This window comes from Spermophilus citellus (genome assembly GCF_964194105.1).
Source record: "Spermophilus citellus genome assembly, chromosome: 3".
NCBI classification, from domain to species: Eukaryota; Metazoa; Chordata; class Mammalia; order Rodentia; family Sciuridae; genus Spermophilus; species Spermophilus citellus.
The window spans coordinates 89,613,689-89,626,812 of record NC_138184.1 but is presented as its reverse complement, the minus strand read 5'-3'; the positions used below and the strand labels follow the sequence as shown (position 1 = coordinate 89,626,812).

The following is a 13,124-nucleotide window of genomic DNA, read 5'->3' as shown; positions in this document are numbered from 1 at the left end:
TGTGGTCTAGAGAAAATCCTTGTTCTTATGGATTAAATGTATAAAAAACTTAATCCATAAGAACAAGAATTTTAAACATTAGCGGGGGAGGGGCATGGCATACATAATTTACTCAAATGGGTAGAAATCTGTGTATATAGAAAGTGATGAAGCAGGGCTGGGGCTGGGGCTCAGCAGTAGCGCAGTTGCCTGGCATGTGTGAGGCACTGGGTTTGATTCTCAACACCACGTAAAATAAATAAAGGACTATCAACAACTAAAAAAAAAAAAAATTAAAAAAAAATTTTAAAAAAAAGAAAGTGATGAAGCAAATATGGCAAAATGTTAAGAATGATGTTTCATTTTGAATTATTTCAAAATACAGAATTAGACACATGAATCCAAGTCAAAAAATAGACCACTTCTTTTACACAAGGTTATGTCTGAAATCAATAAGGTAAAAACACCTAGAGGGCTGTATTTTGCAGGACAGGTATTCAGCCTCTGTGAGGAGCCCTCAGCTGCTACTCCATGACCCCTGGGGCCCAGTGTGTACCTACCACACCAGGTGCTGTCGAGGGGCACAGCCATTTTTCCAACAACATGTCCCATATCTTTTCCAAATTAATTTCATTCACTTCAGCTATTTCTTTAGCTGCTGCATGAATATCTAAGATATCCAAGATAAAGAATTTTAAAAAAGAGTAAGTTGAGTTTTTAATTTTAGATAACCAGAAATCAAAACAATAGTTCTTTCTGGACCCAAAAATAGCTTGGTCCTCACCAGGATAATCCTTGCCAGATGAATTTTGCAATCTTTGATTTATGCTGGGATGTTCATATAGGCTGACAATGAGGTGTGCCGGCTTCCCGATCGCCCTTAAATATTCCCCACTGTTCAGCTTATGAGCTATGAGCACAGCCTCTGTGCCTGAGCGCCGGAACTGCAGATGTAGCTTCTTCAGCAAAGCCTGAGCCTTTTCACGCGTTTCATCCTTTTGAAAAATTGCAAGCAAAAAGAAAAGACTTAATTTATACATCTCACAAAACTTATTTTGTAAATCTCAGCAGAGGCTAAGATTCCATCTTTATCGATCACAGCCCTCCCTTCCTCAGCTGTATCCTGAAGCATCTCCCATTCAAAGCCATGGTCTTCCTCCTCCACTTCAGGCACCAGAGCAGGATGAGAAGATGTACTAGGCAAGCACAGTGCAAATTAAGGAGAGCGCAGAATCTTCAGTCTTCTAGTTTACACACACCTGAGGCGGGATGTTCTCTAACCATCTCTCAGCTAAATACAGGCAGAACTTCAAACTAGACATCTTGAAGGAGCCTAAAAAGATAAAGAGATCTATGAACAAATCTGAATCCTTTTAAGACAATGTTGCTTAGTCAAATGATCAAGTACTTTTAAATTATACAAATGGGAACTCAGTAAAAGAAAAGGTAAGCAGGAGAGAAGGATCAAAGCAAAAAGCCAGAGTCCAAGAGGACACTCGTTAGCTCCCAATCCTGCTCCCAAGATGCTGATGTTTCTTCCAGAAGTTTCTCTTGCCTGTATGTGCATGTGTTACCATACCATCTACCACTACACCTCATTTCTTGGCTCTTTACAAGTTAGATACACACACAATGAGCTGGATGCTCTGCAGCAGTGAACCAGTGTGAGCAACAGCAGACCATCTCCCTAGCAGGGCAGCTGGGACACAAGTCAAGTGAGAGGGTCAAAATCTGATTCTCTTGCAGTTTTGTTTTGTTTGCTTGTGTTTTTGTTTTACTTTTTGGAGAAAAGACAGTTTATGTGAAGGAAAATTCTTGCTCATGAATTTGATTCCAAGGACTAGGGCCCAGGGTCAAGGGTGACCTGAAGTATGATCCTCAGCTACTTCGTATCCACAGAGAGCATGTGGAGCCTCTGTTGGTGAAGGTATTTTGCCCTCTTATGGCATCTTTTGTTAGATTACACCCCTGCACCCAGTACCAACACTTCACTGCCTTCTGAATAGTCAGCAGGTCTGTGACTCTGTCTTGGTTCATTTTGTTCTCTCCAGCACCGATTCCTACCCACATGCTTCAATATCCACTCATGTTCCTGGTGGGGTCTGGATGCCACTTGGTCCACGAAGCCACTACTTCATTCTAGGGCACTGTCCTTGCTAAGGAGTGAAGGTATCTGTATCTGTGCCCCTTGTTACATTGTATACCAATGGGAATTAGGTATCACTCCCCTTGAATATACAAGAACATTAATTTTATGTGATACTTTGCCCTTACTTTGTATGTACTTATAAGTCATTTTGTTGGTGAGCTGTGCAATAACATTTGGCTTGTGGATTGATGACCTGTGATTATCAGTCTAAGGCCAGCAGATCCCTTCATTTGGAATATATAGATAAAACTTTTACAAGTTATTTTTACTCAAATTTTAAGGGTTTAACCTGGTCATCATGTTAGAAGCTCTGTAGAGCGCTCGCCTAACATGTGCAAGACCCTGGGTTTGATCCTCAGCACCACATAAAAATAAAATAAAAAGATGTGTCCACAGAAAACTAAAAAATAAATATTAAAAATTTATCTTTCTTTAAAAATAAAAATAAAAATAAATTAAAAATAAACATTTGGGAAAAAAAAAAGAAGCAGCTCTGATTGGCGGCTTTGGGTTTCCTATTTAGAAACCTAAATAAACTAATTAAGTTTCAGGCAGTCTTTCAATGATGAAGATGTTTTTGGTGAAAAGACTGGAAACAGCTCTAGTTGGTGCTTAGGGAAAATGTTTGAATTAGTGTACATACAAGCCATTGACATTTCTTTATATTAATTCAGAAGTTATCTGTCAAATAAATAACAATTTTTCAATTAAAAAAAACCCCAAAACTATAAGCACATGCTTATAATCCCAGCAGCTTGGGAGGCTGAGGCAGGAGAATTGCAAATTTAAGACCAGCCTCAGCAACTTTGAAAGGCCCTAAGAAACTTGGCAAGACCCTGTCTCAAAATTAAAAAAAAAAAAAAAAAAAAAAAAAAGGCTGGGATGTGGCTCAGTGGTTAAGAGTACCTCTGGGGATTTAATCCCTACTACTAAAAAACAAAAACAAAAACCAGTTTACCATTTTAAGGCCAATTATAGGAGATTCTGTACCTTCTGGTATCTCCTGGGTGAGAGTGATGGCAATGGCCACAGCCCACTCCGGGTTGACTATAGACAGCAGGTAGGACTCGATGGTCTGAGTGATCTTAGCTATTTCCCTGTTCATCAGTGCAGAGGACTTAGCTGGTATCAACTTCAGGAGCTTTGGCTTCAAGTTCTTTTCAAAAACATGTTTGGCCGTAGACACGTAGAGAGTGTCTAGAGAAAACTTCAGAAAAAAAGGAAGTTAAATTTTTATATGAAAGGAATAAAGTATTTGTCCTCGGGGTTAGGATTATTATAGCACGAAGAAGCCTCTTATGAGGTTTTAATCCATTACCTTCATTAATTTAGAGATTAAGAGCAGGGTTGGGAGGGACTCTTCACTGAGCTCTGAAGCTAGAAAGGAAATGAAAAGAATATAAATTGCTTGAGAGAAAACTGTTTGCTAGTTGGAAAAATTCCATATATTAACAAACATACAGAGAATTTTCCAGAAGTTCTGTGCTGTGCCAAATAATATCAAGTGAAAAGGCAGTCTAGTCTGGGCAGCTGATGGCAGAGTGATCACATGCTCCAACATGTATTGGTATTCTAGGTCCACGGGAGGGGAAATTCTTTTGTATGACTCCAAATGTTTCAGAAGACTCAATGCCTGCATTAAAATAAGAAAGCATTTTCCTGTAAGAAGGACCCAATCCTACACTGTCTCAAAGTTGTCTCATTCTGTGCCACCCTAGGTTGCCATTCCTTAGACAGTCTCATTTTCACAAAGACCAGAAAAACATTTCTAGTTTTCCTGTCATCAAATCCTTATAAGCCAAAATCAATATCATTATTGAAGAAATCATAATAGAAAAAAACAGTAGAACCTTGTTGGCAGGATGTTTTGTAAATGAGACTGGCAGTTCTTGATATACTCTTGTTTTTTAGTACAGAGGACTGAGCATAGAGGTGCTTAATTGCTGAGCCACATCCCAGCCCATTTTATTTATTTATTTATCAAGGCTTAGGGCCTTGATAAATTTCTGAGGCTGGCTTTGAACTTGTGATCCTCCTGCCTCAGACTTCTAAACAGCTGGGATTATGGGCATGTGTCACAGAACACAGCTTTGATGTACTCTTTGAATGTGTTGAGATATTACTATAAAAATACTTGAATTTACTTTATTTTTAAAATTTTATTTATTATTTTTGAGACAGGGTCTCACAATGTTGCCTAGCCTAGTCGTGAACTCCTGAGCTTGAGATATTCTTCCACCTCAGCCTCCCACATAGCTGGAATGATGGCAACACATCATGATGCCAAGCTTGATTTAATTTTAAAAACAGAGGTTTTAGATCTAAAATTAATTTTCTATGTCCTTTGTCCATCTTATGCTTATATTTTCTGTTTTAGGGCTTATATAACCTTTTGAATCAACCATTTTTCTTATATTTTTAAAATCCAATTTTTAAAAATATACAAGGGGGCTGGGGATGTGGCTCAAGCGGTAGCGCGCTCGCCTGGCATGCGTGCGGCCCGGGTTCAATCCTCAGCACCACATACCAACAAAGATGTTGTGTCCGCCAAGAACTAAAAAATAAATATTAAAAATTCTCTCTCTCTCTCACCCTTTTTTTTTTTAATATTTATTTTTTAGTTTTCGGCAGACACAACATCTCTCTTTGTATGTGGTGCTGAGGATCGAACCCGGGCCGCACGCATGCCAGGCGAGCGCGCTACCGCTTGAGCCACATCCCCAGCCCTCTCACTCTCTCTTTAAAAAAAAAAAAATATATACAAGGGGCTGGGATTGTGGCTCAGCGGTGGAGCGCTTGCCTAACACGTGCGAGGCCTTGGATTCGATTCTCAGCACCACATAAAAAATAAAATAAAAATATTTTTAAAATAAATAAAAAATATACAAGCCACTAGAACCAAAATTCAGAAATGATTAAAGAAGTTAATGAGCCAAGCATGGTGGTGCAGGCCTGTAATCCCAGTGACTCAGGAGGCTGAAGTAAGAAGATCAAAAGTTCCAAGCCACCCTCAGCAAATGAATGAGACCCTAGCAACTTAGCGAGACCCTTCCTCAAAATGAAAAATAAAAAAGACTGGGGATCTAGCTTAGTGGTTAAGCACCCCTGAGTTTAACTACAGCACCAAAAAAAAAAAAAAAAAAATGTTAAAGAAAGGGGCTAGAAATGTAGCTTGTGGTAGAATGCTTGCCTGGCATGCTTGAGTACCTCAAAAAAATATAAATACATTTTTGAAATGAGAAAAAAGAAGTTAATAAAAATACTGAAATAGAATTGAGAGAACTGCTGGGTATGGTGGTATTCCCCTGTAATTCCAGTGGCTTGGGAGGCTAAGGCAGGAGGATTGAGTTCAAAGCCAGCTAAGCAACTTAGTGAGACCCTGTCTCTAAATAAAAAATAGGGTTGGGGATGTGGCTCAGTGGTTGAATGCCCCTGAATTCAATCCCCAGTACCCGGCACCAAAAAAAAAAAAAAAAAAAAAAAGATTTGAGAGTGCTGAGCCAGGTCTGGTGGCTCACACCTATTATCTCAGTGACTCAGGAGGCTGAAGCAGGAGAACTGCAAGTTTCAGGTTGGCCTCAGCAACATAGGGAGAACTTGTCTCAAAGAAAAAATAAAAGGTCTGGGGATGTAGTTTAGTGGTACAGTACTTGCCTATCATGCATGAAATCCTAGGTTTAACTCCTAATAATACTGCAAAAGAAAAATAGAATTAATAGGACCTACCTATTAATATACAAAGCTCAATCTAACTGAGCCCCATGTCCTTTTCTAGATAGCAAATAATGTTGCCTTAATTCTTCACAATTAATGCTTTAGTGACTTCATGCTCTTGAATAGCAGATTAAAATCACCTCAATACAGGAAAAATAGGATGACAACAATTGATAAAATATGGACATCATGAAAATCTTAGTATTGGATTCCTTTTAGAGAAAAAGATCTAGAATAAAATGTGGAGTTTAAAAGGGGATTAAAGGATAATCCAGAAAGACATAATAAAATAATGTAATTTATGATCTAAATAAAAACATGAAGATGATTTTTCAATTTTTAATGTATTTGTTATACCTGATTAATATTAATATTGGTTATATTCTCATCAGCTCTTTCTATAATTTTCAGGACAACTTCAATCATTTCATAGTCATAGGGGTCCAGCTGTATAAAACAAAAAATATATCATTGTGAGAAGATCCTGTAATGCCAATAGTTTTATTCAATAATGTTCACTGATATAGATTATGAATATAAATCAATACACTACAACTTAAATTATTATTTTAAACTAAAATTAAAACTTTTTAAAAAAATGAACTCAATTTTAGTAAATATGATTTAAAATGTCTTAAAATCAAAAAAGCTACATAAAGTTGTTTTAATAAAGAAAAATGCTTTGAGGGTACTAAATACATAGAAATAATGAACGTAGGACAAAAATTTCAATTTGATTTTAAAACTTAAGTTCTACTTCTTCCACTTGATGATGGGAAAATTAGAACAGAAAAAATTGGACTTTTCTTGGAAATGACTTAACTGTAATTGTGGGACTCCATGAAAAGTCTCTCAGAGGATTTTGTTTTAGCTCTATTACTACAATACAAGAATTAATTGGGTACTCTATATATAATCATGAAAAGAAGAGACACATTTCTTTTTGTTCTTTGTTTCTGCCCACTCACCGTTAATTCTTCTATTTTTTTAAATGCTATCTAAAGTCACATAAAAACTAAGTGTGAATACAGTTTATTATACCTAGAAAATTTTAGCAAGTCTATACGACTTTTGGCTGAATTACAGGCAAAATGTAAAATGAAAAAATTTCCTGCAGCTTTACAATCTCATATTCCCTGCCTTCCAATTTGATCCCATCAAATTACCCAACACCTTCAAAATTCTAACTCAGATTCCTAAAAAAAAAAATCAGACAAGAGAAGGAAAAAATACATGTTATAAAGATATTCACCAAAAAAAAAAAAAAAAAAAAAAAAGATATTCACATTCATTAAAACAATTTATAATTACACAACTACAAATACTTCAAATGTCCACCCATAAAAGGCTGGTTAAATATAGTATGTTTTATCTATATGATGGAATAATAAATAAATAGGATAGTTACTACTCTAAGGATAGTATATTTAGTATAAATAGTCATTACACAAAATTACTAATATTTTATATCTAGGAAGAGAAAGTTTCTTTTTCTGATTTATACCTTTCTAATTTGATTTTTATTTAAAGAATATGTACTATTCTTAAAAATTTGTGGAGAAAAGGATATTTCCATTTTGGAAAAAAGAAAAAAAAGGTAAGAAAGAAAAATTGTTGTATTAAATTATATTAAAAGTTTATAAAAATACAACTTATAAATCCAGTTATTTTATGTATCGATTAAGGGTGGGAGGAATATTTGAGATGACCCAATATATTCACTTTCTGTTCATCACCTTATGTAGTATTCCACTAAGACTGATGACCAAATCTTTTGTGCTCGTCAGTAGAGGAACCATTTCGATGACTTTGGCCAGGAGTTTTGAATGCTGCTGCTTTGTAGACTTTCGGTTTGTGTCTCCCTGGCTTTGTTTGACATTAGTGTTAAGAAGCAGTGTTTCAATGAACAGTTGAAGAGCTGCATCACAGTCCAACTGAAATGTGCTAGAAGAGGTATCAGGAGCAGTGTTTCAATGAACAGTTTGAAGAGCTGCATCACAGTCCAGCTGAAATATGCTAGGAGAGGTACCAGTTTCACGCTCATGTCCCCCGTGCATGCATTTCCATGCCATAGTTCTGAACGCCACAATTCTGACCAATAACTCAGGTATGTGCTCCCATTACTGAGATTTAACCTTCCTAGTACCCAGCCATAAGATCAGATGAATTACATATGATTAAAGCTAATCACTGCCTTTTGAAAATCTGATATTAAGCCAGGTGCAGTGGCACACATCAGTATTCTCAGTTACTTGGGAGGTTAAGGCAGGAGGATTACAAATTCCAGGCCAGCATGGGCAATTTAACAGGACCCTGTCTCAATATAAAATTTGAAAAGGATGCCGGGGGCGCTGGGGTTGTGGCTCAGCGGTAGAGCACTCGCCTAGCATGCTCAGGGCCCTGTGTTCGACCCTCAGCACCACATAAAAATAAATGAATGGAATAAAGATATTGTGTCCAACTACAATTAAAATAAATATATATATAAAAAAAAGAGGGGCTGGGATTGTGGCTCAGCAATAGAGTGCTTGCCTAACAAGCGCAAGGCCCTGGGTCCGCTCCTCGGCACCACATAAAAATGAAATAAAGATATTGTGTCCAACTACAACTAAAAAATAATAAGAAAAGTTATTATTTAAAAAAAGAAAGAAAAGGACACTGGGCAGATACCAGTAATACCAGGGATTTGGGAGGCTAAGACAGGAAAATCACAAGTTCAAAGCCAGTCTCAGTGACTTAGTGAGGACTCTAAGCAACTTAGCAAGACTCTATTTTCAAAATAAAAAAATAAAAGAACTGGAAATGTGGGGCTGGGGATGTGGCTCAAGCGGTAGCGCACTCGCCTGGCATGCGTGCGGCCCGGGTTCGATCCTCAGCACCATATACCAACAAAGATGTTGGTCCGCCGAAAACTAAAAAATAAATATTAAAAAAAAAAAAATTCTCTCTCTCTCTAAAAAAAAAAAAAAGAACTGGAAATGTGGCACAGTTGTTAAGCACCCCTGGGTTCAACCTCTAGTACCAAAAAAAGAAATGAAGAAAAAGAAAAAGACCAAGGATTCAGGGATGTAACTCTTTGGTAAGATTTGCCAATCATGTGCTAGGTTCTGGGTTCAAACTTCAGTATCTCAAAAAAAGAAAGGTATACTTTGTTCCCTAGGTTAATGTGATTTAGATGTGGGATTACAGTAGCTCCCATTACCCATAGTTTTACTTTCCAAGATTTTGGTTATCATGGTTAACAGAAGTCCAAAAAAATTAAATGTACAATTCTAGAAATGAAATAAACAATTTATGTTTTTTGTTTGTTTGTTTTTGGGTACTGGGGATTAAATTCAGAGGCACTTAACCACTGAACCACATCCCCATCCTTTTTTTGTATTATATTTAGAGACAGGGTCTCACTGAATTACTTACGGCCTCACTAAATTGCTGAGGCTGGCTTTGAATTCTCGATCCTTCTGTCTCAGCCTCCCAAGCTGTTGGGATTACAGGCATGTGCCATGTGCCCAGCTACAACTCATGTTTTAAGTTGCCTGCTATTCTAAGCAAGAGATGAAACCTCATTTATACGTTACCCTCTTGTTAGTCACTTAATAGTTGTCTTCATTATTATACTGAAAAAAAACAACATAGTATATATAGATAGAGTTTGGTACTTTCCTCAGTTGTAGGCAGCCACTAGAAGTCTTGGAACAATTCTCATGGTAAAGGGCACTATAGTACTGAGAAAACTATCCCCAAGCTTTTCTGATCATAAGAATCATCTGGAGCTCCTATTAAAGATCCAAGATTCTGGGTCTCAATCCAGACCTGCTCAGGCAGAACTACCAGGGAAAGACCGGGAAACCTGTATTTTTTAAGTCAAGGGCCTCAAGTGATGCTTACTATGAGGCAAGTTCAAGAAATATCACACAGTGAATTTAAAGGGTGACATCACAAGAGAATATCACAAGATTTACTCACTTTGGCTGTGAGCAAAAGAACACAGAAGAAGTCTACCATGAGTAATAATCACCTGATTATTGTGTCCTTGTAGTAAGGATCACCAGCTGATTAAAATAACAGCAAACATACACTGAAGTTTAAAGAATCACCTGCAGTATTCCAGAATAAGGCTCGTGTCCACATCTACGTTCTCCACGAGAGCTTTAATGAGGTCTTTCTTGGTGAGAATATGTTGCCTGAAAACAGGCTGAAAAGAAATCTAGAAATAAGAACAAAAGGACCCTCTGAATTGAAATGTATCAAAATAAGGACAATGATATGATTTCTTATTTTACTCTCCTTTTTTTTTTTTTTTTTTTTTTTAAAGACACTTTTAAAAAAATATTTTTTAGGGCTGGAGCTATAGCTCAGTTGGTAGAGTGCTTGCTTTGCATGCACAATGCCCTGGGTTCAATCCCCAGCACCACACACACACACAAACATACACACACAATATATATATATATATCCATGAGATGGACCCAATACCTTTTTTTTTTATTTTTTATTTTTATGCAGTTTTGAGGATTGAACCCAGTGCCTCATACATGCTAGGAAAGCATTCTACCAAGTGAGCTATAGCTCCAGCTCTAAAGACACTTTTTTAAATGGCTCTTCCCACTTTTGTTTTTAACATGCTATGCAGCTCAGTCTTGGGAGACTTGAGGAATCTGGCTGTGGAGCCAAAACTCCTGAGCCGCCTGAACCCTTGCCTCTTTAGCAGCAGGGGTTGGGTGTTAATGTCTGTGGAACACACCCCACTACTGCAATGGGAACTAGGCTTCCAAACACATAACTGCTTCTGCAGTGGTTACCCTCCTGGATGAGTCAACTGTTTGTAAGTAAAATAAAAGTTTACATATTTGGAAAAGAAATCAAGGTTCTGTTTGTTGTTTTACAAAGTCAAAAGTAAGGGCTGTTTAAAAAAAATAAAATAATGGCAGTTTACTTTTCCCCACTAGGTGTTCTTAAGAGTATGGAATGCTCGTATACACTCTAACATTAACTAAATAACAGCAGCCAAACCAAAAAAATAATACAAGGCTAAACACTAGGTCTAAGACAGCATAAATGTCAATTGATACTAGATACATACCTATGAATGAGAAAGCTAGCAGATGAAAATGTCAAATTTCTCTTTAACTTCCTTAAAAATATATGGAAAAGGAAATGAAGCAAAGGTCCTATTTCCTTGTATGCTTAATATAACCAAAATTTATGTCAATACATATATTTCCTCTCCCCAAAAGTAAAGGACAATGAAGCCTTTGTCTTAAGTTCTCTCACTGGGTTGTTACTAGGATGGATGAAACATCAGAGCAATATGAATACTCACCCCAAGTTTACCAAGACGAATACCCCACTGTGCTTCAGTACTGAGCTCATGGAACTGAAGCCCTATTTCAATTTCCTGATAGAGACTGGCCAGCTGAGAACCCACCAGAGATATTGCCTAAAAAATTAAAATAGGATTAAAATTTGATTGCACAAAGAAAAAGTTCTACTAACACCTTTTAGATGAAATTGAACAACAAAAATCATATCCTTGGGCTGGGAGTGTAACTCAATGGTAGGGCATGTGCCTATGTGTGAGGCACTGGGTTCCATCCCCAGCACCAAACCAAACCAAACAAACAAACAAAAAAAACAGACTACAATCTCCCTTGGTGAAAACAGTACAAGAAAGTTACACATTCCTTGTACCCAGTCATTACTTCTTACATGATGTTTTCCATCCAATAAACTTGTCCAAAACTGACTCATGATTCTAGTGCCTGCCTCCTCCACAGTCAAGGTAAGGTCTCTGATCCCTGAATAGGGAGGGTCATCACCCCTGGCCAGCCTCAAGGAGCCATAAAAGATGAATTTTCACCCTCATTAGTCAGTAAGATTAAGGGATCAAAGAGGGAAATGAGATAAAGATTTAGGATAAAGAGAGAAAAATACTGAGTTTTAAAGGAAACACCCATGAGCCACTGAGATGCAGAAAGTGCTCAGGAACCTGACATGTCCTTGGCCCCTGCCCTTGTAAAATGAGGGAAATGCACAAGTGCAGGGAAAACTGGAATAAAATTGTGTAACTGGGCCCTGGCCATCTCCAGTTCAGTCCCCAGCATTGGCTGTCAGTAAATATTAACACTCCACCCCAGTGGGTTGCTGTCTCTCCCTCTGGAAATAATATACATCATAACTTGAATGCATACTCCTGCTTTACCCCAAAGGTGTCTCTCCTAAGATCATTCCCATTCTCCCTTGAGTATGCATCTACTTTACTAAATACACTTCTGTCCATGCCTATGATAAAAAACCAAAACCAAAAATGAAACAAAAGCTGTTCTTAGTCAGGCATAGTGGCACATGCCTGTAATCCCAGTGACTTGGGAGGCTGAGGCAAGAGGATCACAAGTTCAAACCCAGCCTCAGCAAAATAGTAAGACCCTAATCAACTCAGCCAGACACTATCTCTCTGGGTGGAGGGGAGCTGTTCTTGCTTAGGGCATACCAGAATTTTGTCGTAATTATGCCATGCTTTATCTATGAGCTTCCAGAGGTTTTCAAACACATCTTCTTGAGGTAACAGAGTGCAGTAACCCAAGGCCAGGTCAAGATCCACCAGGCGACAATTGATTACCTATGGGAAGAAAGTGTCATAAGAAGCAGATTCTTCACAATGGAGACAAAAATAAGGATCTTAAGGTTCTTTTTCACCAAACTGAATTATGAAAAAAAAAATAAGTACTTCATAAAAATTATTTGTAATAGGACAGTTCCAGTGTTTGCTTAGGTTTCATGTCTTTTTTTAAATTTTTTGGTACTGGGGATTGAATTCAGGGGCCACATCCCCAGCCCAGTTTTGTATTTTATTTAGAGACAGGGTCTCGCTGAGTTGCATAGGGCCTCGCTAAGTTGCTGAGGCTAGCTTTGAACTCACGATCCTCCTGCCTCAGCCTCCCGAGCTGCTGGGATTACAGGTGTGTAACACTGCACCTAGCTGGTTTAATGTCTTTTACCACTACCAGAAATTTAAGGAAAGCAACTATAACAAGTTCTATAGGGCGTGAAACTCTTCCTTTTTCTGTATGATTATTTCATCCCTTCTCTGCAAATCTCTAATAATCCCTCCCTTGCCTCACTCTTAGCTGATGATCTCATTTTCTTTTCCCGAGACATGAGAAGCAACCAGAAGTGAGTTTCTTTATCCTCCCCCACCAAATCTACTAGCCCCTCTGCATTTGTGCACCCCATAATGATGTTCTGGTCACTGACAGACTACATATACAACACTGGTCCCCTA

The 13,124-nt window shown here is 37.8% G+C and overlaps 1 protein-coding gene across 1 annotated transcript in view; it reads right to left on the bottom strand.

Annotated features, from left to right (window-relative positions):
- The window catches only part of KNTC1 (kinetochore associated 1), a gene marked incomplete at its 3' end in the record, with an annotated part of 89,940 nt that overhangs the window by 16,405 nt on the left and 60,411 nt on the right, over positions 1-13,124 (bottom strand). The window contains exons 41-51 of the mRNA XM_081283250.1: positions 12,333-12,461; positions 11,166-11,282; positions 9,940-10,049; positions 7,579-7,786; positions 6,200-6,289; positions 3,590-3,761; positions 3,447-3,505; positions 3,119-3,335; positions 1,239-1,312; positions 764-974; positions 540-649 (exon numbers count right to left, since the gene is read on the bottom strand). Of these exons, the coding sequence (XP_081139376.1) occupies positions 540-649; positions 764-974; positions 1,239-1,312; positions 3,119-3,335; positions 3,447-3,505; positions 3,590-3,761; positions 6,200-6,289; positions 7,579-7,786; positions 9,940-10,049; positions 11,166-11,282; positions 12,333-12,461 (1,497 nt within the window). The remainder of the gene's footprint in view (positions 1-539; positions 650-763; positions 975-1,238; positions 1,313-3,118; positions 3,336-3,446; positions 3,506-3,589; positions 3,762-6,199; positions 6,290-7,578; positions 7,787-9,939; positions 10,050-11,165; positions 11,283-12,332; positions 12,462-13,124) is intronic.